The sequence below is a fragment of the Penicillium verrucosum genome (assembly GCF_028828655.1).
Source record: "Penicillium verrucosum strain IBT 35672 chromosome Unknown utg000003l_segment0_segment0, whole genome shotgun sequence".
Taxonomy (NCBI): domain Eukaryota; kingdom Fungi; phylum Ascomycota; class Eurotiomycetes; order Eurotiales; family Aspergillaceae; genus Penicillium; species Penicillium verrucosum.
In genome coordinates this window covers 344,987-372,216 of record NW_026643212.1, presented here as the reverse complement: position 1 = coordinate 372,216, position 27,230 = coordinate 344,987, and the positions used below count along the sequence as shown (strand labels likewise).

Genomic DNA, 27,230 nt, shown 5'->3' with positions numbered 1-27,230 from the left:
TGACCAATTCGAAAGGCCCATTGCGACAATGCATATACGAAGACAGAGTGTCTGATATACATGCCCATGTCAACCTCTCTGGGCATAGCTTATCTCTTGGAATGAAAGGTGGTGTTCGGAGGCGAGTAATGTATCATCAAGTCAATTCAAGTCGTATATGCACCATATATAATATCTACAATCTTTTTTGAAACATATGCACTGCAGTCATGCTGCCATCATGATTAACATTTACTCTTCATCCTCGTCCTCACCTTCACCCTCATCACCTTCTTCATCTTCATCATCGTCCTCAAACTCAACCCCAATCTCACCAGTGATATCCCACCGATCACCCTTCGCCGCAGCACTGACATACTTGACAAACTTGAGAGTGCCGCTATCCCGCAGCACGATGCTGAGTCGGTTCCATCCCGCTTGCGTGCTGAACAGAATACCATCATCCTCGTCGGCACCCGCGGACCGGTAGACAGCCGGATCGGCCTTGTTCTTCTTCCGACCCAGGACTTGGTCAGCATTCTCAGCATCCTCCTCCTCGTCATCTTCTTCATCATCATCGCCAGCCATGTAGATCTCGTACCCTCCTAGGGCAGGGCCTTCCACGGCGTCATCGTTTGTCTTCTCCTTTGGCTCGGGTGTCTTAGCAGATGAACCATTGGCTTCCTCATCCTCGTTCTCATCTTCTTCCTCATCTTCCTCATCTTCCTGCTTCTCCCATCCCGTGCTCGGGGTAAGACAGAGCGAGAACTCGAGTCGAGGTTCCTCGCCTTCATACGCACTGGCAAGAGTATAGTCCGCACCACGGCGGAACCGTCTTGCAAGCAAGTTGTGGCTCGTGAGGTGGTCCACACCAGTAACAAGTCCAAGCCACTTACGGAAAGCCTGCGACGGGAGCAGCACGTTCAACAGTTCCTGAATCGGGTTCTCGGTATCCTTCTCACCGGAAGCATGTTGGTACAGGTATCGATGCTTGTGGGGAGGACGAGCAACCGTCCACCCGCGCTGTGCCCGAATCTCATCCGCAGAAGCCGGAAGAGCCTGTCTCTCCTGCTCCTCAATGTACGCGCTAACACGCGATCCAAACTTATCACTCAAGAACCGCTCTAGGCTGAGCGAGGACTCAGCTGAGAACGCGTCTGACATCTCCTCGGCGATATCAGGCGTCAGGTACGAAGGCGCAATATACCGGAGTAGGAAGGCTAGGTCGCTCTCTGTGAATTCGCCCTCATTCTGCTCTTCCACTTTCCCCTTGCCCTTGCCTTCGACTTCGGGCTCCTCCCAGGACACCGGCTGTGGCTGTGGCAGGTCGTAGATATCGCCGCGGCCCTGTAGCTGCGCGAGACTGCTGCGCTCGGCGAGTTTCTCTTCCAGTCCTTCCTCGTAGCCGTCTTCGCCTTCCTGCGGGATGTGGAACCAGCCGCTTATCGCCATGCGCACGCGCTTCTTGGTCTTGTCTTCGCCTTCGCGTGGGTGGTACACTTCCTCGACATCGTGGAAGCTCTCACCCGGTTGGACGGTGAAGAAGCTCAGCTGGTTGAAGGCGGGAGGGATGGAGAGGCTGTAATCCGGGCTGGGGATCTTGACATCCTCGCCCTTGGCATCCTTCTCGGTCGTTGTCGGGAACAGGCGCAGGGCACCACCCCACTCGGCTTGCCAGGGTGTGTCGGGGTCGGTCAGGTAGAGGATGTAGCTGAGACGACGGCTGCCGATGACATCGTCGTGGCACAGGAGGTGGCAGCCCTCGGTGTAGACGTTAATGGCCATGTCGGTCTTCTGACCGCTCAGCTTGCCGGAGCCAGTCACGGAGGACAGGTACTCGCGGAACCGTGCTGAGTACATCGCGTCACGGAGCTTCAGTACGGACGGCAGCTTCGAGAGGGAGGAATCATCCAGTCCATCGAGGTTGGCGAGATCGCCAGACTGGAAGATTTTGTAGATGTCTGTTTCCTTCTCGGTGAAAGACACTTGGGTTTCGATCTCATCGCGGACGGAGCGGAGGAGAGTAGGTTCGATCAGAGGGTGAATGACGCCGTGGAGGTAGCTATAAATCCAGACATGTCAGTCTTTTGCCATTGGACTAGTTTCCTGTATACATACGGAGAAGACTTGGCGTATTCGCCGGTGTACTTCTGCTGCTCCGCGGTGTCGAACAAGCCGTCGCGGAAGCGGGCAGCAGCCTCCTCGCTGGAGAGAGCCCGTTTCTTGGACTGAGGCATGGCATTGCCATCGAGGGAGGCCCTTGTGTCTGTTTTGCGCTTCATTTTTGATGTTTGTAGAGGAATGGGAGTTTCACCAGCGAGTGGTCTGATGTTTCATAGATTTTTTGCGGGCGGTGAGAGCGCACGATGAGGCGGTCAACTGTGTTTGTGTTACATCTTCAGCTTTAGGATAGAAGATCACAGTTCGTCTAAGGTTCAGTCTATTCATATAAAAATCATATAGTCTAAATTTACTTTAGATTTCAATCAATGTTGTTTTTATCAGTGTTGTGTTTCAAACACCTGTATTATAGGAGGGTTGTCTCTCTTTGTAGATCAGTGGCGCATAGCCGATACGCTCATCCCTTTCCGAAGGCAAACTAATTTCTGCACATCCTTTCTTTATCTTCAAGATCAGAAACAAGCAAGAGATCCTTCAATATCAGCGCCAGTCTTTGTTTTGATTGAACATCGCACGTTGCACATGTGATTGCGGCAAATCCAGGCACCGCTGTCGTCATAACCCGCATATCCCGCCTTATCGCCGGAAAGACCTCGATTGTCCCCCCACTTAGGGACTTGCTTGATCTTCTTCAACTCCGTCGAATCTCACAATGCAGCAACAAGGGGCTGAACCCCCAACTCCAGATCAGCCGGGAACCCCGCCTCGTCCGCCTTATTCCCCAGTGACGCCTGTCTTTGCTCATCTCGCGCCAATCGTCTCCAACGAGCCATCAATCGTACCGCCACCTGCATCTGCCTCTCCTACTTCACACCTCCCTCAACATTCACATGCCAACTATCCACATGCCCCGCCTCCTCCGCCCAATCCTCCCGTCTTCACACCACAACTGCCCCCTGTCCCTATCTCGGAGAGCGAGAATCCAGATGCCATCGCGCTCCGTTCCGCCATCTCGATCCTGCAAATGCAGAAACAGCAAAGTTTGCGCGATATCCAGGCATTAGATCGCATGAAAGAGGCCGCTGCCGCTGATCCAGAGGGGTTTGCGCATGAGCTGGCAGCAGGTCGGTTGAAGACCGAAGACCACGGTGCTGTGATCCAGTTCTCCGAGGATGACGCAAGGGACGACGATGAGGATGACGAAGGATCAAAACGCACGAATCCAGACGAGTCACCGGCTTCGAATTTCGGCCATATCCCCGTTCCGCAGAATATCGTCCGTATGCCCCCTATCAACTGGGCCAAGTATCAGGTTGTTGGAGAGCCACTTGATCGTATGCACGAGGAACAGTTACATCGCCCAAGCTCTGGGGAACCGAGACGAACGCGCGCGCCGGAACATGTCTTGGCCTCGCCGTATCGGCCGTTGGTAGATCGATTGGAGGGACCGCCGAAACTCGGTCGTCCTAGCAAGGCCAAAAAGACTTGAGCCTGTAAAGTGGATTTTATGATTATGGGATTATGGACTTTTACGAAGTTATGTACTTTACAACTTATGAACAGAGCTGGACTTGTGTGTTTCATTGACTATTGCATGATTTCTTGAGTGGGTTCCCGCTGCGTTATGCGCGCTATCCTGAATATGAAAAGACAGAGAAAGGAAAGATTCCTCATTTATCCATGCATTCAACGTTCAAAATTTTGTTGTGACTCATCCCTTGTCCACCCCGGGGCCAGTGGCCGTGAACCGAGACCCCCTTTCTCAATTAAGAACTGGGCTTCAGTTGGTTAACAGAGACAGGAAACAGAGAAAACTCATGATTCATTTCATCAATGAATCATCTTAAGATGCTCCTGCAAATCTTCAGGTACAACAAATGGAGTCTCTTCAGGTAAACAACCCCTGGCAGCTTGAACATCCCCAATCTTAAGATAGCTGTCGATCATCTTCATAGTAGCAGTCACATCAGTAACCGAAACAATCCACTCATCAACATATCTCCCAACAGCCTCTCCACTCAACCCAATTTGAATACTCCGATAGCTCAAAGACCGCATTGAAATATCCCGCTCGGGATCCCACTGAACGCGCACTGGACTAGCACGCAGCTTCTTCTGCCACTGCTCCTGGCTTGTCTCCTCGCCAGGCGTATAGTGACTCAAACAGGAATGGCGCAATGCCCATTCGAATCCCTCACGGGTAATCTCTATTGCTAGGACACGCTCCTGTCGGGATTTTGTTGCCCAGCCTGATCGGTATGCCATCCATAGAAAAGAGGGCTTGATCCAGGTCATTCTCTGTCGTGAAAATGGAGGGACGAACTTTTGGGCCTTGAGTGCTGGCTCGGCTATCTCGGGAGAATAGGCTTGGTACACTGTGATTGTACTTGGGGTTTGTTTGGCTCGGATGGCTCTGTGGGTATTTGAGGCCATTGTTGGATGTGCTGGATGTTGAAGAGCTGTGGAGGTTCGTAATGGAGGATACAGAATATTCATGTACGGAGAATAGGAATTGTGGGATGGTGTAGTGAGATCTTGTAGTAAGTACTATAAATATATAACTAGGTATCCAGGTAGACTTCCCGAGGTCATACATAGTACTGACTCATGAAAACAAGTCTGCACCAAACCTAATTGGGACCCCGCAATACTTTGCTTTAGACGGTAGTTAGCAGGCTCTTAATCTTACTTTTCGGCGCCTATATATACTGCAGTAAAAGGCCTACCTCTTCCAAGTATTACCGTAAGCGCCTCCTACGCTTATACTAGGCTTCGTTATGACTATTACGAGATAGCTAGTATTATAGCAGCTAAATCGACCGCCTATCTCTATCCTTATAGGCTATAGATACAATGCTGAAAGCCAGGGAAGGTAAATATGATATGCCATTTGAACTAGCGGAGTGTTACAGAATACTGATTAATGCATTTATATTCCGGGTCTGGTTCTGCATTAATTGGAGAAGTAAACACCGAGACTACGGGCCAGCTCTGTATAGGTAGAGTCTATAGAAATTATATAATCAGGTAGGCGGGCGTGGGGGCAGGTCATGTTAATACTTATGTGCTATCACTGTACGCATAATTATGTTAATTTGGTACAAGTAGTCTTATTTTGGCATTGATGTCATCCTCCAGGTTGTTCATCTTAAAATATTATGAATTATGTATACAAACACACAGCATATCGCGGCTATTATATAAACTGTTGATCTTTTCTTGTTCTGAGCCCTTAAGTGCACAAACTCATGACCGTAGAGTTGGCACGGACTCAAGTACCTGCATTATGTCGTATAGTTATTTAAATATCACATGGTATAAGGAGCAGTTATACCTAGAATATCTTAGATTGCCGTGTCTGCCAAGGTTGCGTGTGCCTGTCAAATCAGCAAAGACCAATGGTAGCAGTGGGGACAAGCACGAGTTAAGCATGCCAAGTAGCCAAGACTCTTCTTGGTCAATCTGAGGCAATGCCACGATTGAGCTAGTGATATCTACTCCGTACTCGCTGTCCGGATGCTGGGTATAAATAATTGTCTTGACCCTGGTTATTCAGTGTCTTCGTTGTCTTCGTACCTATCTACACCGTTATAGTCCCTTCAAAATGCTGTTACCAAGCTCCTTTATAGTGGGGCTTGTCTTGTCCCTCAGTGGCATTGAGATTGCATCTGCTGCTACCGCAAAGCTTCCCATTGCTGAACAATCCGCTGAGGTGGACTCCGACCTGGCGGCCATTTACTATGGCTCATCCTTCCAAAAGTCTTTGCTTGTGGGCAACGATGGAGGCGCTGCTACTGGTGGCATTCGATCTTTTAGCCTGGGTGATATGGAGGAAGTCGCCAGCCGCACGCCCGGTCGTACCAAGGTCGCTGGTGTGATGTATGATGTCGGGAAGAAGGATGTAATTGTATCTATCGCTGCTCCTGATTCGATCATTCGGGTCTTTGATATCGACGACACCACCGAGATCCCCTTGGCAAAAACCAAATCTCTCGGGGACTGGTCTTCTTTGTGCACGTGGCGCAGCCCCAGCAGTGGCGGAAACTACTTCTATCTGCTTGGAAAGAAAGAGGCGAGGCAATTCCTGGTCCGTGAGAAGGACTCTGACATTGAGATCCTTGAAGTCAGTATCTTAGCAACCCATATCTTCTCCTATACTGTTGAAACTAAAAGAATATTAGGTCCAAAGATTCAAGGTTCCCGTGTCAAGTTCTTGCACTGTTTCTCCCACCAACGGTACTGTCTATCTGGCAGGTGAGGACAAGAAGAGCATTTACACTTTCCAGGCCACAGAATCAACGTCTGCCCCCGAGATCAACGTCCTGGGAAAAGCTAATGATGATGTGACTGGATTGGCTGTTTACGTTGGGTCTGACTCCGACTACTTATTTGTGGCCGAGACCGATGTTATCAACATTTATTCACCCAAACTGCGGCTCCAAGGTACCTTGACTCTTACCGGCGCCAAAGATATTGAACTTGCTGGTCTGTCCCTTTACCAGGCTGCTTCTACTCAGTATCCTGATGGAATTCTCGGTTACTCTATTGAGACTGATGATGGCGAGGGCTACGGCATTAGCTCTTTGGAGCCAGTTTTCACTGAGCTCGGACTAGAGGCCAACACTACCTATTCCCCACGGAGTGTTGATTCCTCCCTACAGGGCCCGCAAGACAATGGCTTTGTGACCCCGGGTGGCTCTCTCTCTTGTTTTGCTGGATTCACAGGCGAAGACTGCTCAGAGTTCACATGCCCGAACTCCTGCTCAGGCAACGGAAAGTGTGTCGGACCCAATGAATGCCGATGCGAGGATTCCTGGGCAGGTCCTGAATGCTCTTGGGTTGGGGTTGAACCCAAATATGAGACTGATGCCAACGGTGGTGATGGCGATGACCCCGCCATCTGGATCTCTCCGGTGAGTGCCAACCAGTCCACTATCATCACCACAACCAAATCGGAAAAGGGTGCTGGGTTTGCTGTTTTTGATCTTGCTGGAAATTTGCTTCAAACCGTTTCTGCTGGAGAGCCAAACAACGTGGATGTTATCTATGGCTTCGAAATCGGTGATCGCAAAGTCGACCTAGCCTACGCGGCATGCCGGGAGGATGACACACTGTGGTACGTGTATCAAAATCTTTCCACTTTCTTTTCTTAGGCTGACGTTAATTTCAAGTCTCTTCGAAATCGCTTCCAACGGAACTCTGAAATCTATCCCCGGTGGCTCACAGCCCGTGAAACCCGACTACACCGTCTACGGCTCCTGCACCTACCGCTCGCCAATCAGCGGCAAACAGTATCTCTTTGTCAATGAAAAGTCTGGCGAGTACCTTCAATACGAGCTGACTGCCTTGAAAAATGGCACACTAGCCACCACTCTCGTCCGCACATTCACTGGTGGTTCTGGTGGTCAACCCGAAGGCTGCGTCGCTGATGAGGAAAACTCCTTCGTTTTCCTGGGCGAGGAGCCCTACGGTCTGTGGAGATACGATGCTGAGCCCGATGGTTCATCCACCGGAACCTTGGTTGCGCGTGCCGGTGATGGCACCCTTTTTGCCGATGTCGAGGGAGTCACACTTCTACCAGGCAAGACAGCAGAGGAAGGTTTCGTCATCGTCTCCTGCCAGGGTGTCAGTGCATACTCAGTGTACCGCCGTGCTGCTCCTCACGAGCATGTCCTGACTTTCACTATTCAAACCTCGGCAGATGGAAGCATTGACGCAGTGAGCAACACGGATGGCGTAACTGCGGTTGGAACTGCTCTGAACGCCGACTTCCCACATGGTCTGCTGGTCGTGCATGACGATGCGAACCAATTGGCTGAAGGAGGTACCGCTGAACTAGCGTCATTCAAGCTGGCCAGTATTGTGGATGTGTTTGGAGAGGAGGGACGGGCTCTTTTGGCCGAAGTTGATGCTACCTGGGATCCGCGGGCGTGAGTGCCAATCCTATAAGGTTCCAAATCGCAGAATTTGGTGATTGCCGTCCGTAGATTGCTATCCTGGTTTTGTTGATTATTGTTATTGATATAGATAGATCTCCGTTTTCTTCGATTCAGGGATTACTTCGTCGCTAGGCAGTTGACTCTCTTCGTTAATTCCGCCTCAGTTTCGACGAAAGTAGATTTATCTTCAGATTGATCTTAATAGAACGATTCCGGTCTTATAACTGACAGAAATCTGGCTTTATTCAAATATATATTATAACTGGCAGATATTAAGAACTCTAACTAACTATATTGAACAATCTGTACTACAGTACATATTTTTGTATGGTATGCTGAGTACCAGTTGTCATATGATTTTATGGGTAAATTACCCTGCCTCTACCATGTATTCTACCTTGGATTTTGATAGATCAATATAAGAGTAGCTGTTCCTTAATTAAGATACATCAACCGACGCAAGAGGCGGAGTTATGTATTGGTCTAGTGATTAAACCAAGGATAGGTATATATACACACTGCAGTATAATATCAACAAAAGAATCCGGGAACTACTACATTCACCCACTCAAAGCTTCGCTTTCTCATTCTTCTCAAACTGTTGTACAGCCTCCAACCCTCTTTCCCGAACAACGTCGTTCTTATCTTCAACCTTCTCCCGCCACTGCAAGTTTCCAGCATGATCATCCAACCCGCTCAAAACCCGAGAATACATCTCCTCTTTCATGGTGCCGTAGATACCCGTCGCGGCTTTATTCTGAAGCTTGCGGGTCTGGATAAGCGCAAGCGCTTCCTCGGCTCCACCAACGGCATCAACAATACCAGCCTGGAGGGCATTACGTCCACCAAAGCGATGAGCTTCTAGAACCACGCTTCGGAACGTGACTGGCGGCAGCTTCTCGCGGAAGATAGCCATCATGGGCGTCTGAAGCGGGACGCCAAATTCCAGCTCGTTGACACAGAGGAAACCACGTTCTGGGTTCATGATTCGGTAGTCGTGGTACATGGCCAACATAAAGCCAGCGGCAAAAGCGTGTCCATTTAGTAGACACACGGTTGGCATGGGGTATCTGGAGTTGGTCAGTATTTCTTTTTCCCCCTTTTTAGAAATTATGCGTGACTGGACTGTATCCTCAAAATTGCAAGAACATACGTCAAAAACCGTCGGAACAAGCGCCACAACCAGTTCTCAAGGAACCCTTCGGTTTTCCCGACAAGATCGAGATCAAGCCCATTGCTGTAGAATTTAACAATTCCACTAGTAGTCACTACGACACCCTTAGGGTAGCGGTGCTCAATAATGTCCAAGGCAAGCAGGAGAGCATCAATAAAAATGGGTGTCAGTCGGTTGTCCGGGGGTGAAGTAAAGGTGAGCACATAGATGGTTTCATGCTCTGTCGCTGTGCTTGGGTTTGTACAGATGATTGAGCCTCCAGTAGAGCTTATCGGTACGGTGAATAGAGTCGTCATGATGAGAATGTTTGGAATAAGAAAGTTGTGGAGAAAACGCGACAACTATCTACAAATACAAATATGATCGGCTATTTGAATACTAATCAGACCTCGGCGTCATCACATGCTGCCGCAAATGATGTCATCACGTGATGATCGAAGCCATTGAGATTGATTTTGTAAATACTCGGTAGGTTCTTTGACTTATAGCTAAAGGCAGAAACAATACGGAATAAGTCTATTTTAGTTACTCTTTAACCTAAAGATAATGTCTTTCTTATAGCTTACCCTATCATTTCAGTCTAGGAAGGAGATACCATTAGGAGGTTTGCTAGAGAGATTCGGTACTCTTTAGACTACAGCGCCGTCTACGGTATACCTAGTCCTAAAGAAAATCTTTGGCTAGATTACAGTATAATAACTGGGGTACTTAACCTTATAAAGGTAGCAGATCCTAGAGGTGACTCTAATGTTCGTCTTCAGTAGGAGCTCATCGATGGACGGAGTGAAGGAAAAGCGCATCTTATATGGAATGTCTCGGTTGTTACTCTTCGGGCAATCCAACCATTTGAAGAGTTTGTTCGCGCTGCTCCTTAAAAAGAACAATATCTCCTGCACCAGTCGCCGGCTTGCGCAAAGCCGAGGATATACGAAATACCGAAGTTCCTGACTCTTGTTTTTATCTACTCCTAGCGGCTCATTAAATAGAATCATCGCTAATGATAAAGTACGATTTATGCGTATAGGCAGAATGTTTGCAGGTGTAAGGCTTGGTCCTGTTTAATTTGAGCAAGGACAGCAATTGCGGGATGATTTGTACGTCGGTCGTGGAAAACAACTCTGAGCAGAGTACAGAGAAACGCTAGCCGCTTTCAGCTCATCCTGCCCCATATCAGTCCCTCTCGTTCGCAATTAATAACATAGCTACACCCCATGGCTTTTGGCATATATTCAATCATGCCGTCTCTTCAATTTACGCGCTTATCCACTACAATATATAGGCGAGTCCGACTGTAAGGGAGATATAGTATAGGTATTATTGCCACGGGAACATGGATCTCGTAATGGTAAGTTGGTGATTAAGGAAAGCCAAAAGGGCAAGACAAGGACAGAGTATTTATAACAACGAAATTGAAACAACGCCGTTCGCGTTCGGGATCGGTAGACCTTTCTTCTTCAGTTTCTTGATCCTTTTGCTCCTCTTTACCGACGACAGAGTTTCCCAATCGTGATATAGAGCGACATCCGGCAGCAGGATCTTCGCCAGGCTGTCTTTGGGATCGGCCTGACCGGCAGCCGCAGCATCTGGCTCGTTTGGTCCAGCATGCCACTCAGCAGGACACTCTTCGGGGGCAGGACACTCTTCGGGGGCAGTGAACTCTTCGGGGGCAGGACACTCTTCAGGAGCAGGACACTCTTCGGGGGCAGGACACTCTTCAGGAGCAGGACACTCTTCAGGAGCAGGACACTCTTCAGGAGCAGGACACTCTTCGGGGGCAGGACACTCTTCAGGAGCAGGACACTCTTCAGGAGCAGGACACTCTTCGGGGGCAGGACACTCTTCAGGAATTGGGAACTCTTCAGAGGTGATAGACCACTGTTCAGGAGCAGGACACTCTTCAGGAGCAGGACACTCTTCAGGAGCAGGACACTCTTCGGGGGCAGGACACTCTTCAGGAGCAGGACACTCTTCGGGGGCAGGACACTCTTCAGGAATTGGGAACTCTTCAGAGGTGATAGACCACTGTTCAATCACCACCGGGTGTTCAGTAGAGGTAAGCTCGTGTTCAGAAACTCCTGATGCAACATTATGTTGAGATCTGGTCCCCTGTTCCAAGCACTGAATATGCGATGATAAAATTTCGATCGCTGATAGCATAATTGCTCTACTGAAAGGGTCAAAATCTTTTTGCAAAATTCCGGACAGATCATCAATGTTGAATCGTGAATTGCCTGACACAAATGAGCGCCGTAAGACTTTTTTCACGTAGCTTGGAAGCCAGACTTCGTCTTCAGGAAGCTTGGGAAATATTTCTCCAATCGAACGCAGAATTTCAAAGGTAGAGATCGCTTCGTCGAAGTGTTCAATATACTTCCTGGCAAGGATCTCGAGGTCGGTAATGTTGTACATCCTAGACGCATGGTAGACCAGAACACTTCTTCGATATTCTCGTTCGATGTAGGATATACTTTCATCAAGTGGCGAATTGATCGTCTCGTAAGTACCCGAGTATAAGAAATGAACTAATGTGTGGCCGACATCTCCATGAATATCGGAAAGTGTGATATATGTATTTGGGGGAAACTTCGACCCAATAGAGGGTACTTCCGAATATGAGACCCCAAAACACCATACTCCTTCTCTCCAATACATAGTGTGACCATTGGATGTTCGTATGATCTACAGAAATTGAGAAGTCAGTTAATTTCGAGTAAAATAATAGTCTGAAGCCCTCACGATGACCGTGGCTGATTGTACTCGATTTTCGGGAAATTCTGGCCAGAGTTCAGAGATACCGAACTTGCTTGAATCTGACATGAGAGGCTTCCGGTCATTTTGAACGCCTTTGACAATGGCACAAGAGATGAATCAGAGTAGGCTAATTAAAATGATTGAGTTGAAAATAGGTAGCATAGTAAAGTCTGTATTTGTAGACGAAGTTGGGAAAAGAGGGGATATGCAAGTATGAGCTGTTCTTCATGCACAATTCCCAAGTGGAAATGCAATAATCTGCGAGATAGGCCACAGAGATGTATAGTGCTTTTGCTCAATCACGCCGTACGCTGATGCTACAGCTACAGCTACGACAGTCGAGATATAGATAGGACACCGAAAGGCAAGTGTATTGTCCAAGCGCCCACTAAAAGACACTTCTGTAAGCCTAATTCCAGCTACTCCTTGTTTGTCATCTTTGCATCCTTTGGAAAGAATTCTGGCCATTGTGGATCTCCCATACCATTACTGTAATATTATCATGGTAATGTTCTGTATACGAGACCATACGGGGATATTATTAGTCCGGAGCTACACCAGATGCGGACTACTGGGCCTTGGCATTAGGGTTAGGAAAGCAATCAGAGAATGTAGGTGGTGACATCCATCCATCTATTGTATACCTCAGAAGAAACAAGTTTAAGTTCTCCGTTCTCGCCCGAGGGCTCGGAATGGAACGGAGGTGGCCCTTGCGAGCAGGTTGAAATAATTTCTTATCAGAGACCTGGGGGGACGAGGGTAGTATGAAATGCACGGACCTGTTTTAGGTGGGGAAGAGGCTCTCAGTTGGTCAGCCCTGTATGTCAAATTGCAAGGTTGCATACATGGGATGATACAGATTATGTAATCTAGCTTAGTCATAAACCGCACAGAAACAGCACAGAAACAGCAGTTTCTATTATGTAGAAAATGCAGAGTTCTCTATATCAGCCCTGAGGTCCATATATTTCAATACATCAGATTTCTGTCAGTTATAAGCCCGGCTTTGTTCTATTAATCAATTCAAAGATTAACCCTGCTTCTATCGATACTGAGGTAGTTAAAGTGACAGAAAGTCATCTACCTAGCGACGAAGCAACCCCTAAATCGAAGAAAAATCGGAAATCTATCTAAATCATAGCCGATTATCTCTCCGCGGGTCTATCCTCCCGCGTTATTCTTAAGGATACCGAAACTTAGGATATATAGATCGCTAATATCGAATCGATTATAGTGTAATTTAACGTTTAGGAGCTATATAATCCTAGTAAGGAAAAAAGAACCGGAGATACGGAAAGCTCCGGTAGAGATTATATCGATTGAAGAAGCGGAGAAAAAGTATAACGATAAATAGGTCGATACTTATAAAGTGATTTAATTAAACTAGTCGATAAAGAATATACTTTATACCTAGGAAAAGAAGGGGTTAAGTATAATTATAACTAGGCCTTGACAAGTCCCGTAGCACCGGTGCTGCAGCACCGGTGCTGCGGCAGCACTAGGCCTTTGGTTCGGTGCTACAGTGCTGCAGCGGGAGTGCTGCAGCACTATAAACAGTGCAAACACGACTAACCTCGTGATATATATAAGTTATATAGAAAAGCTAGTAATTTTAGGGTATTTTATTTATAATAAATAGGAAATCTAGAAAAGATTATTATTATATTTATTTGATTATTTACGCTTTATTTAGTCCTCTTAGTACCTCTTAGTATATATATATTTATTATTATCTCTCTAACGCTTCCGTTCTCTATATAGACGCTAGCTATCGCTTTATACTATTCTAATTATTAAGTAATAATTTAGAAGTTTAACTAAGTCTATCTTTTAATCTAGAGTCTCCTAATCTAGAGGTAGGTCTAGGTCCTAGAGACTAGGTAAAGTATCGCGATTATAGGTATCTATATTATCGGCTTTATATTCGGTTTTAGACTTAAGTTCCTTATTATCGCTAATACTAGCTATATTATAATTAGATAGTTAGGCCTCTACCTTCTTATTAGCCTCTATTCTCTTATTTAGATCCTAGCTTTCTATAGATAGCTAGCCTTTAGCGTAATTTATATTAAAATATATTATATAATAGAGTATTATTAGATCTTAAATAGTTATTATATTAAGAGATCTATATTTATAATAATAGATATCCCGCGTTAAGCTAAATAATTATTTAACTCTTATATTAGTAGTAAGAATAGAGAAGATATCCTAGGCTAGCGTTATAAGGGTTAGAAACTAGATCTTATATTATCTCTAGAATTAATATAGGTTATTATTATTAGTTTCTTATAAAATTAGTATATATTATAATTTTAAGTTCTATAATATATATATAAAGATTAAAATAACCTATTAACTCTTCTTACTAGCTAATCTTCTCTTAGATAGTTAATCTTAGTTAGGTTTATATAAATAAACTAGATATACTTCTAATTCGTTATAAAGCCTTATCTTTATCTACTAATTAAATTATAAGCTAACGCTAATAGTATTACTTAAAATAGGAATATAAAGAGCTTTTATATACTATATACTAGTCCGTATTATTATTAGCCTAGTCTACTTCTTTAAAATAATTAAGCTTATATATAGGGGTAAGAATTATTCCTATTATATAAAGATACTTATAAGCCTTCTTAGTATCCTTATAGTAAGTTATAAGCTTCTATTCTCTAGTCTTTAAAGTATAAAATATCGCCTTTTTCTAAAGAATCTTCTTCTAATATAGGCGCTTTTAGAAGTCTTTAAAATATCTAAATAGTCTATTATATACTTCGAATATATAATAAATAGTAATATCCTTAACCTTAAATAGTCCGACTATTTATATATAAAAAGATTTTATAATATAAAGTAGGTATTTAATCTACTACTACTTTTATATACTTAGTTAGAACTAAAGCTAATTATATAGAATATAATACCTATTAAATATAGTAAATAGATAATTTATACGCTAAAGTATTAGATATATTAAATTCTAGTAGGTATATATATCTTATATTAGTATAAGCTTCGGCTTAGTATCTTATAGTATTAGAAAGAACTCTTATTATTAAGGACTAGCGTTAATATAGACTATAAAAGTATAGATCTAGGAATAATATAAGTATATTTTAATAAAGATTTTAAATAACTAATCTTTATAAATATATAGATAATTTTTCTTTTAGATTTAGTCTTTTAAAGAGCCGATTTATTCTCTTTTTCTAATTAGATAGTATTAGTAGTATTATTATTTAGATTAGCTTTTATTAATCTAAAGAGGTCTTTTAAACTAAGCTAAATTATATAAGTAAGATATAGAATTTATATAATTTATATATTATTTAAAAGATTAAGCTATTCAATTAACTAATAAAGGCTCTCTATAAATATTTTATTATTAGAGATATTATTAGTAGTTATTATAAATACTCTATTAATAATATTATACTACTATAGTATATCTTATAATATCTTACTTAAGTAACTACTAGTATACTAATTATATATTAGCTTAAAGCCTAATAGTATCTTATAATAATTCTAGCTAGAATCTATAAAATAGCTAGTAATTATTATAAATATTTATTAAAAAGATAAAGTCTAGTAGTTAAGTATTATTAAAAGTTTAATATTCTTTAATAAAAAAAAAAGGACCTTTTAATAGTCCTTTTTAACTATTATTTATAGGCGATACTATATTATCTTAGGAGTTAAGATTAGAGATATATCTTTTAAGAAGCGAGTAAATCGAATAAATTTAAATATTTCTAGTCTTCTAAAGAACTAGAAAAAGAGCTAATATATTATAATTAAATTAATTTAAATTCGTTCCTAATCTTTAGTATTAAAAGTAGTCTTCTACTTTAAAGGATATTTAGACTAAGATATATTAAATTAGTATATAGTTTATTTTAAGATATAATAGTATATATTACTATAAATTATAATAATTATCTTAATATTTACTAAAAAGAAGAACTCCTTCTACCCTACTAATAGATCTTACTCTTATAGTACTTTTTTAACGAGTAAAAACCTCTAGACTATAATAGATAAGGAACTATCTTTCTATATTATCGATAAAATACTATCGGCTATTTAGTCTAATAATATATAACCTAGTTAAAGTACTCTTAATATAATAATATATAATTTACTTTAAAATTTATTTTATATTATAAAGTATTTAATTAGGCGTATATAATATATTACTACTACTTAATAAATTATATTTTATTTATCTTCGTATAATATATCTAAAGCTTTTTAGCTCTAGGGCTAATTTATTCGAAGATTATTAGAATAGTAATAATATATAGAACCTAAAACTCTAGAATACTAAGGATTAAAGAGGCTTCGGGATTTAGTATTTATTAGCTAATTAACTAGTTAAGAGTAAAAGGATTATATATTAAATTATATAAAAGAAAATTAAAGTCGGTAAGACGGTCTAGATATCTAATTTATAATAAAGATACCTATAAAAAAGGGCTAGTCTTAGCGTACTATCTAAAAAGTAATATATTAAAGATTAAGGATAAATAGTATATATAGATATATAGTATAAGATAAAGAGGGAAATAAAAAGTATAAATAGCTTATTTAGATAAAATCTATAACCGATATAATTAATAATAAATAAAGAGAGTCTAATAGTAGATAAAGCCGAATATAGATCTTAATATCTATTAACTATTTACCTCTAACTCCTATAATAGCCCTACTATAGTACTATAATACTCTTATAGTACTCCTATAGTACTCCTATAGTACTATAATATAGTACTATAATATAATATATTTTAAGGTCTATATTATCCTCTTATTCTATATAGCTATTTAAAGTCCTATTTTCTAACCTCCGTTAGAAAATAAATAGTATATTAAGTTATTATATATAGCCTTCTATACCCTATATTTCTAACCTTAGTTAGAAAATAGATAGTATATTAAGTTATTATATATAGCCTTCTATATCTTATATTTCTAACCTTAGTTAGAAAATAGATAGTATATTAAGTTATTATATATAGCCTTCTATATCCTATATTTCTAACCTCGGTTAGAAAATAGATAGTATATTAAGTTATTATATATAACCTTCTATATCTTATATTTCTAACCTCGGTTAGAAAATAGATAGTATATTAAATTATTATATATAGCCTATATAATATATTAATTATAAAGATTAAAATAAGATATAGGGTAATTCATCCGGTCGTAGTACTATACTATTTAAAAAAAGGGTAAAATATAAGCTTTTACTATAGAAAAATAAAATCGAAACTATAAGGTAGAAACGGGAAGGTATATATATAAAGTAAATATATATATCTATATATAATATCTATATATTCTCTTCTATATAATATTAACTACTAATTCTGTACTATTTTAGGCTGATTTTACTTTAAATCTATATTTATATAGTACTTAAAGCTTTTAATCTATTTTTTAAACGTAAGTTAATACAAATCTTAGTAGTAAGTGACTATAACTACCTCCTAATACTAATATATAAGTAAAAAATAGTAATTTATCAAAATAAGTCAGTATTTTATCTATCTATTTTAGGTAATCCTTAGCAGAATTATACTAGCGTAGCACTAAAACTAGTGCTACGACAGTACTACAACACTTAGTGCCGTAGCACTATACAACAGCACTAAAATTAGCTTAGTCCCGCAGCACCTCGCAGCACCATATCGTAGCACCAAAATTGCCTTAGTGCTGCGGGACTTGTCAAGGCCTAATTATAACAGTAATCCGGAATAGCGTTTATATAAACTTCTAGCCGTTTATTATAGACTATAAGACTCTATATAGTCTACTCCGAAACCTTCGAGAAAGGTTCGCCTTAGAGTATAATCCGACCTATTCTACTAGGCTCTATTAATAATAGAGAAGCCTAGATAGAGGGTTAGATAAAAATATAAATATTAATAAATAGTTATTAAACTAGGAGATAGTTTAATTAAGCTATAAAAGAGTAGGAATACTAGAGGCAAATAACGCTTCGACTTAGTTCTTTAATACTATCTTAGTAATATTATCTAGATTCTATAAGATATAGACTCTAAGACTATAAGATAAAGAAGATATCGGATTTATTAAGCTTCTTAACCGGTATAGAGCTTACTAGAAGATTACTTATAGTAAGCTAGTTACTAATTAACGGGGTATCTCTAAAGCTACTTTTTTGACTTAGTAAGGCTACGAAGAAGTAAAGCTAGCTAAGATAAAGTTAGCTAATATAAAGTTAGCTAGAGAAGAACTACCGTTTAAATTAAAGCTATATTTATATAGATAGAACTATAGACGGTACCTACCTTAGAAGTATTAGGACGTCTTTAATAAGAATAAGCCTTCTAGATATACTAGAAATAAGGAAGCTAAGTAGAAATAGGAGAAAGCTATAAAGGCTAACCCTACTTAGAAAGCCTAGATTAATAAGAGGCGTTAAAAGAACCTATAGGGGAAGGTAGTATAGTAAGTAAATACTACCCTTAATAATAAAGATAACTTATTATATAGGTTCTTCTCTATATAGGCCGGCGAGCTAAAGGCAGCTAAGTTATAGGCCGGCGTACTAAAGGTAGGTAAGCTATAGGAAACTAAGCTATAGGCCGGCGGGCCTTAGGTAAGTAAGCCCTAGGTAAGTAAGCCGGCGGCTAGTAAGTAAGAAAGTAAGCCCTAGGTAAGTATGCCGGCGGCTAGTAAGTAAGAAATTCTAACCTCTACTGTTATATCTACCTAAATCTACGAAGCTAAACTAATTAGATAGAGATAGGTAGTCGATACCGGCGCGTAGATATATATCTATAATAATCGTGTAAGAATATACTATTTCAGGTGTAAGGCCTGTCAACTAGGTAAGATACGTTGGCTTGGGAGGAGGAACAAAGGTGTATTGGGCTGTGTGTGCCAAGACTAATTCTTGCTAGAATTTAGGGGTCCCGGGGGACCTAAGATTAAAAGGAAATGTACGTACTAAGGCTCGGTACCGATTAGGTAACGAACCCCGTACGATTTATATACGTATTAAAAACTTCTATAAATATATATATCGCCTAAGTTCCTATTTTATCTTTAAAAGGACCTTTATCCTTTATAATTATTCCCCCTTCTCCTATAAGGATATCTATATCCGAAATAGATTATAGCTATAAAGTATTAGGGAGATATCGGTAGTACTCTATAATAAAAGAGCTATAATTAGAATAGTTCCGAATCTTTATCTAATTTTATTATATCTTTATAATATTAGGGCTATATAGCTATAGATATATTTATAATAGAGAACCCTAATTTCTTAATTATCCTCGATATTTAATATCGATTTTATTATACCCGCTATTTATAGAAATCGAATCTATTTAAAAAATATATAGTATATAAGCTATCTTCGTTCGATAATTATTTATTTTATCTCTAGAATAAGCGTAGTTCCGTTTTCTATTTAGTATTTCTTATATAAGGCTAATTCTAAAAAATACTAGTAATATAATTAATAGAAGTTAATATATAAATCTCTATTAAAGAGAATATAGAGAGATTATATTAAATTAATTATAATTCTAGAATAGATAGCCTAGTACTAATTACCTATAAATAGATATTATATATAAGATATAATATATCTCTAGGAGATAGATAAAAAGATTATTAATTTAGTTAAAGACTTCGATACTACTTATAAAGCGTATAAGTTCGATTATAGATTTTTAGATAAAGATTAAAAGGATTCTATAAAGGCTAAGATAAGCTTTTAGAAATTATATATCCTAATAATAATTCGCTAATAACCTATTTTAGTATTATAGCTATCTCGCTAATCGCTATATAATATATCTAAATCTTATCTTATATCTTCTTATTTCTTTAACGAAAGAGTAGTAGAAATAGTTTTATACTAAAATAAGATAATATCTTTAAGTAGAAAATAATAGTTTTATTATTTAGATTTAAAATAAATATAATCTTTTAATAGTAATTTAAAATATATATATTAAATACTTCGATCTTATAATACTAAGCGTTATTCTAAAGGATTTAATAAAGGATCTAGCGGATTCTTTTTCTATTCCGCTTTTCGAATTATAAATAAGAAGATTATATATTAATATTATTTTAGATTTTAATTTTTAATAAATAATAAATAGAAATAAAATATATAACTTATATTTCTAGATTTAATTTATAATTTCCTATTTTATATAGAATCCGATCTAGACCCTATTATATTAATAATCTTTAATTTATTTTCTTTTTATAACTTTTTATCTTTTTACTCTTTTAGATTTATATTTTATTATTTTTTTATTATTATTTTATAGATTAATTATAATTATATTTTTTATCTATTATTTATTATATAAACTATACTCTTTAATTTTACGCTAGTATATCTAGTATATAATATATCTATATATTTTTATACGCGAGTAGATAGATACTAATTTAATATCTCTTCGACTCTTTATTATCCGCTATTTCGCTAAGATATATAATAAGAAGAATTATTAATACTATAATAGATTATATAAGTCTTATAAGATAATAAGTATTTTAGATTATTCTAGTAAAGATTTAGTACTAAATTATATTAATCTCGTTTAGATCTTTAAAGATATTAAAAGAAACTATTATAAACTTTTAATATATTTATTATAAATTTAAGATTTTTAGATAAACTTTAATAATAGCTTTAATAAAGATACTAAGTCTAATATTAATAATTAGGGTATTATAATTATATTATAGCTATCCTATAAGCTAGTTATTAGCGTTATAATATATATTTAGTATCTTATCGCGAGCTTCGATAATTTTATAAAGTCTTATTATTATACCTACTTTCTCCTTAGTATTTATATATCTTAAATAAAATATTTTCTTTTATATCTTTAGGATTTTATTCTAATCTATTCTTAGACTACTAAAGATACTTATTCTTAATAAATATCTAATTATAGTTTATTAGTAATTCTTTTATTACCTATTCCTACTACTACTATTAAATATAAGAAATTTATAAATAAAGCTAGTTATTACCCTCGTCTATATATAGCCGAGGAGTCGGTATATAGCTAGTATACTAGGATAGTCGCCTTCTAAAAAGATATATAGGAATTAGTCTAGGTTACTTAGGATAATTCTTAGATATCTAATATTATAAGATAATTCTTAGAGACGTATCTAGCTATATTCTCTTTAGACCTATAAGTATAATAAGCTAGTTCTAGTTTTAATTTAGTAGTTACGGCTATCCTTAGATTTTCTTCTTTTTTAGAGTTTTTTAATATTTTAATATAATTTTTAGCGTATTTACTATTACGCTTTTAGATATCTATTAATTATATTTTAATAGCTAGTTATACTATTTTACTAAATAGTATAATTTATTTTTAAATCGATAATAATCTTTAATCTCTTTAATCTTTTATTTATTATTATCCGCTAATTTTAGTAATAATAATTATTCTAATTCGCTTTTTTATTAATATTATAATTAAAATAGGAAGATAAGGAAAATATTATAGATTATTATATATTAATTAAGGAGTAGGAGGCGATACGTTTATTTTCTAATATATTTAAAGATTCTAAAAGATCTAATCTATTAAGATAATAGCTTTTTTATAATATCTTCTTTTAATTATAGATTTTTTATTAATAAGGCTATTAAATCGTTCTTTTTAAATATTATTTTTTTATAATATTTATTATAATAAAATACCTATATTTTAGTTACTATTTTTTATACTTTCTATAGTTTTTCGCGAAGCTTTATAAGCTTTTAAATTCTCGCTAAAGCTACTAATACCTCCCTTTTAATACTACTATCCTTAGCGTATATTTAGAAGTTTAGATTAAATCCTAATAAGACTTAGAAAGATAATATTCTAGTTATTATATTAATAATATTATTATAGGCGAATTCTATAATACGTAGAAGTATAGACTATATCTTCTATTACTTATTAATAAAATACCGAAGATAATATTCGAGCGTTTAATTTATTCTCTTTATTTAACTATTAATCTAAGGATAAAACGCTATTAAATATCTTAGTTTTATCTAGAATATATAATATAATTTTAATTAAAACCTACTTATAAAAACTAATCCTTAGTTAGATATAATATTATTTAATAGTCCGAATTATAGTTTAATATTTTAATAGAATAGCTCGGTTAATTCTAAAGCGTTTATTATAGTTAAAATTAAGAAGAAAAGATATTATTTCGAAAAATAATCTATAACTACTAAAATTATATTAACTATCCTTTTTTTCTAGATTAATTAAGATAAATCTATAATAAAATCTATTAATAATTCGGTAAAAGACCGGGAGGGAATTAGTAGTAATTCGAGCTTACTAAAAAGGCGATATCTTAGTATTTAGGCGGTTTAATATATTATATAAGATTTTATATATTTTTTTATATCTTTTTATAGATTAATCTAATAAATATCTCTTTTAAGAAGTTTCTCGATCTTTACTCTCCTAAAATAGCCTATAATAAAATTATTATAATATATTATTATTAATTTTTAATAGATACCCTTCTTTTTTAATATATATAAATATCTTTAGTATCTAAGATAATCTAAGATATTAACTAACTAGTCTTTATTACTAGATTTTTAGGCTAATATATTATCTTTCCGGCGGATTATTTCTAGATTATCTAATTAAAGTTTTCCTATCTATTCGAGAGTATTTATAATAGTAGCTATACTTATAAATTAGATTACTATAGTATTCTTTAGATTAAATAGAATATCTAATTTGTTATATAGCTCTCTCTATTTAGATTATAGGTCTATATTAGTATTAATATATTTTATTATTAATCTAATTAAGTTATATTCTTAGGATTTATACTCTTAATCTATATTTAGATCTTAGGTCTTTATAATATTTTAGATTATTAGAGCTTTTAGTCTTTTAGTCTTTTTTAGAGCTAGGGTCTTTTTATTTATAATTTAGTTTTAAATCGGACTAATTAATTTCTTTTTTATAATTATTTATTTAGAATTTAGAATTCTAGAAAGCTTATTTATAAAGTTTATTTTTCTAGACCTATATTTTATAATAAAATTAAAAAATATTAAGAATATATATTAGTATATCTATTAGCTATTAAACTTCTATTAGATTATAAATATATATAAATTAATATAATCTAATAATATTTTAATAAGATATTTACTATTATCTAGATAGTACCGCTAATATTAGAAGGAGTAAATAATAGCGAAAAGCTCTTAATCCGGGGTAGTATAATTAAGTTCTAGGCCTAAAAATTTCTTTAATTAGAAGGCTATTAGATACTACCGACCCTCCGAATCTAGCTATAAAAGTACGCCTTTTATACCCTAATTTAAAATATCCGTTTCTAATATAATATACTTCTCTAGATTAAAATAATATAATAAGGATACTAATTAGAAGATAAGTTTTAACTACTAAAATATCTACGATTCGGTTATATTTAACTATACTTATCCTAGCTTTTTACTATTCTTACTTCTTTTTATTATAGATATAAAAGATAAGGATAGTTAAGAATACCTCTTTATAAAGCGGCGGTAGAAATTATAAAATCCTAGGAAGACCTAGATATTATAATAGCTCTTTAGTTCTTCCTATTCCTAGATTATATAAACGCGGCTTTAGTTTATTTTTACCCCCGATCTATCTATAATAAACCCTAGGAACTCGATCTTTTTTTAATAAAAAGTATATTTTAACGGTTTTATATAGAGTTCCGCTCTCTATAGCCTTTCGAAGACTTATCGAAGGGCTTTCGTATAGGATTCTCGATCCTTTATAAATATTAGGATATCGTCTAGATAAGCTATATATACTACGTTAACTAGCCCTACTAGCGCGATATAGATATAGCTTTAGAAGGTAACGGGTATATTAGATAACCTAAATAATATAACTATATATTTAAAATAGCTATATCTTATTCGGAAAACCGTCTTCTATTTATTACCTTCCTAGAGTCGAATCCGGTAGTAGGTATCCTTAATATCGATCTTACTAAAAAACTAGGCTCCTAAAAGGCGGTCGAGAATCTCCGAAATAAGAGGTAGAGGTGTAATGGATAAGTCCATACAACCCACAAAGTGGAGAATATCTCGGTCGCATGGCATGCGTAGGTATAGTGGAAACTCTGGTATAATAACCTGTTCGGTTATCATAAGTAGTCTTTTTGGTTAATACCTACATTTTCCATTAAGAGTATTCCTTGTAGAGAATATTGGTCCAGAGCCCAATTTCCCTTACAATTATGATAACCGAACAGCCGAGGTCCCGGGTTCGATCCCCGCCACCTTAGTAAAGGAGTATTATAACTTGCCCGATCACGTGTCCTAAAATCAGGCATGATCCCGCTTACACTAGGTACTAACCTTTAAGACTTACACTATTACCTTAAAAAACCCCAAAACGTCATTATAGCCTTAGGCCTTTAAACGTAATCATTAGAGCCTTAGGCCTTTTGAAATACCAATACCGTCGAGTATATGGTCTAGTCCATAAGGGCGTGGCCCGTGGAAAGGGGGAGATAATTGTAATAGATAAGTCCATACAACCCACAAAGTAGAGAATATCTCGGTCGCATGGCATACGTAGGTATAGTGGAAACTCTGGTATGATAACCTGTTCGGTTATCATAAGTGGTCTTTTTGGTTAATGCCTGCATTTTCCATTAAGAGTATTCCTTGTGGAGAATATTGGTCCAGAGCCCAATTTCCCTTATAAGAGGGTACCGGTTCTTAACCGATATATAGTTTAGCCCTTTATAGTCTACGTATAGCTATAGGCCTCTATCTTTCTTTAGAATAAAAAGGATAAGGATACCCGCGGGGCTCTTTAATAGGCGAATCCTCCCTTTTTTAATATTATCGACTAGGTAGGCCTATAACTCTTTAAGTTCGGTTCTAGATAGTAGGTAAATCGGCCTATAAGAGGGGTTTTCCCTTCTTTAAGTTCGATTGTATAATCGGATATTTTAGTCCTTAGTAGGGTACCCGCTTTTTCGTGGTTAAATACGTTAAGGAACTCTTCTAATTCGAGGGGTATTCGTACCCGATTTATATCTAATATAGCGGCGTCTTCGTCTAGTAACTAGACCTCTTCTAGTATCTTAACTAATATATAGATAACGGCGGTATTTCTTAATTGTTTTACGAATTTATAGAGATTTTAGAGTTCGAAACTCTTTATTCCGAACTACTATTTATCTATATTAGGATATAGAATTATATTAAATTTATTTATAAACGTCCTAGATAGAAGTACTAGGCTTCCTTCTAATCTAGGATCTCTCTCAATTCTAATATAAAATCGATTTACTATTTTTTTAGTCCCTCTAGAGTCTCTAATTATAAAAGGTACCTAGTATATATTATAAATATAGAGTCGTTCTAGGACTATACTTTTTAGTAATAGAGATATAAAAGATATAATATATAATTTATTTTCTTTAATAAACTCTCTATTAATTATATTATATTCTATATTAGTGTGATCCCAGAGGCCACTTATGTAACTAGATTTGCATCATTGGCCCTTGTGCATGTCCGTATATGTCCGTACAAGACATGCCAAGGCCCGAACCTGTACTTTCGGGTGCTGTGGACACCCGTACCGGCAGGGTATTTAGACATTAGTATTCCTAACATAATAGAAACCATGCGATACTTCACGAATCTTATTAGTATTTAGATCTATATATATTTCGATACTATTATATATAATAATCGATATATAAAGACGTACTATAGTCCTAATAAATAAATATTAAGCTAATATATCGGGATCTACTCTAGCTCTTCGATTTTTCTTAATTATTTAGAATCCTAAGTTTTTAATACTTAGATAATAGATTAAACTAAGGCTTTTTAGAGATAATCCTAAGCTTAATAGTTTTTATCTCTATAGATAAAATAGACGCTTTTTAGTATCTTTTTAGTACTATTTCTCTTTTTAGGCTATATATTATTTATAGAGCTTTATAAATTATCTTAATTATTTAATCTATATCCTTAGCCCTAGCCTCGGATTCTAAAATCCCTAGATTATCTTTTACTCTAAGATTATCCTCTACCCTAGGGAGTTAAGATTTTAATATAAGAATAATTTAATATTAAATTAGTATAGTTTCCCTATCTTTTCTTATCCTAATAATAATAATTTAAAGAGTCTTTCCTTAGCCTTTAGTATATAAAATAGATATAATAAAATATAAATACTAGTTTTAATATTTTATTTTAGTTTATAGATAAAATACTATTATTAGTAATAATTATAATATCTTAGAGAGGTTTTTATAATTTTATAAATAGAGTTTAAGTCTTTTATTCCTTATTTTAGTTTAAGAGGTAATTCTCTAGCGATTTAAGATAGTTTTTAAAATTATAAAGATCTTAGTAAGATTTTATTATAGTCTTTTAGAATTAAATAAGGATATTAGTAATAATATTATAAAAATTCTTTAGAAGTATCTTTATTTATTCTTTAAATATATCCTAATCCGATATCTTTTTAAAATATTTTTATTTATAAGATATCTATTTTTTTTTATAAAAGATATATAGATAATTTATAATAATAAAGATTTTTTAAGTTTTTAAAATATATTTTTTTAGAGCTTTTTTAAAAAGTATTTTAAGATTATTTAGCTAATCCTTTTTTTATTTTATACTAAAATCTAATTTAAATTAATTAATATCTCTTTTAATCTCTTCTTTTTAAGAGGATTTATTTTTTATAAATAAATTATAGTAATTCTAAGATCTTTTTATTATTTAACCGAAATCCTAAAGTTTCTTTTTATTTTCTATAACCGCTTTTTAGACCGCGAGAATATATTCTTATAATACTACTCTAACTTTATATTTTATAATCTTTTCTTTTAAGCTTTAAAGGATTTTATCGGTAATATAAGAGCTTTCCGCTATTATCTTAGTAGTTTTTTTAGATAAGTCCTAAGTTAGTATTTCCTCTTATTCTTTTATAGATAGAAGTATTCCCGATTCGCTACCGGTTTAGATAGGATACTTTAGCGCCTCGGTATTATTACGCGAGCTACTATAGGTAGTTAAGGGAGCTATTATATCTTAGATAATTAAAGAAGAAGAATTAGAATTATAAGAATATACTATTTTAGGTATAAGGCCTATTAACTAGATAAGATACGTTAGCTTAGGAGGAGGAATAAAGGTATATTAGGCTATATATACTAAGACT

At 36.4% G+C, this 27,230-nt stretch overlaps 6 protein-coding genes across 6 annotated transcripts; 2 read left to right on the top strand and 4 right to left on the bottom strand.

Moving 5' to 3' along the window:
- Positions 1-231: 231 nt before the first annotated feature.
- On the bottom strand, positions 232-2,316 carry N7516_007932 (oxidative DNA demethylase; the record flags this gene model as incomplete). Its single annotated transcript, XM_057220652.1, has 2 exons — positions 2,098-2,316; positions 232-2,041 (listed from the first exon to the last, which is right to left on the bottom strand). The coding sequence occupies exons 1-2, from the start codon at positions 2,259-2,261 to the stop codon at positions 232-234; spliced, it is 1,974 nt and encodes a 657-aa protein (XP_057070924.1). The 5' UTR covers positions 2,262-2,316.
- Positions 2,317-2,812: 496 nt separating this feature from the next.
- On the top strand, positions 2,813-3,589 carry N7516_007931 (uncharacterized protein; the record flags this gene model as incomplete). The annotated part of the gene is made up of 1 exon (XM_057220651.1): positions 2,813-3,589. The coding sequence occupies one exon, from the start codon at positions 2,813-2,815 to the stop codon at positions 3,587-3,589; it is 777 nt and encodes a 258-aa protein (XP_057070923.1).
- A 341-nt stretch (positions 3,590-3,930) lies between these two features.
- Positions 3,931-4,533, bottom strand: N7516_007930 (DUF4291 domain-containing protein; the record flags this gene model as incomplete). The annotated part of the gene is made up of 1 exon (XM_057220650.1): positions 3,931-4,533. The coding sequence occupies one exon, from the start codon at positions 4,531-4,533 to the stop codon at positions 3,931-3,933; it is 603 nt and encodes a 200-aa protein (XP_057070922.1).
- Positions 4,534-5,704: 1,171 nt separating this feature from the next.
- Positions 5,705-8,034, top strand: N7516_007929 (uncharacterized protein; the record flags this gene model as incomplete). Its single annotated transcript, XM_057220649.1, has 3 exons — positions 5,705-6,223; positions 6,282-7,216; positions 7,272-8,034. 3 exons carry the CDS (start codon positions 5,705-5,707, stop codon positions 8,032-8,034), a joined length of 2,217 nt encoding a protein of 738 aa, XP_057070921.1.
- A 573-nt stretch (positions 8,035-8,607) lies between these two features.
- Positions 8,608-9,509, bottom strand: N7516_007928 (enoyl-CoA hydratase/isomerase family protein; the record flags this gene model as incomplete). Its single annotated transcript, XM_057220648.1, has 2 exons — positions 8,608-9,109; positions 9,193-9,509. 2 exons carry the CDS (start codon positions 9,507-9,509, stop codon positions 8,608-8,610), a joined length of 819 nt encoding a protein of 272 aa, XP_057070920.1.
- A 1,099-nt stretch (positions 9,510-10,608) lies between these two features.
- On the bottom strand, positions 10,609-11,622 carry N7516_007927 (uncharacterized protein; the record flags this gene model as incomplete). Its single annotated transcript, XM_057220647.1, has 1 exon — positions 10,609-11,622. The coding sequence occupies one exon, from the start codon at positions 11,620-11,622 to the stop codon at positions 10,609-10,611; it is 1,014 nt and encodes a 337-aa protein (XP_057070919.1).
- Positions 11,623-27,230: the final 15,608 nt, after the last annotated feature.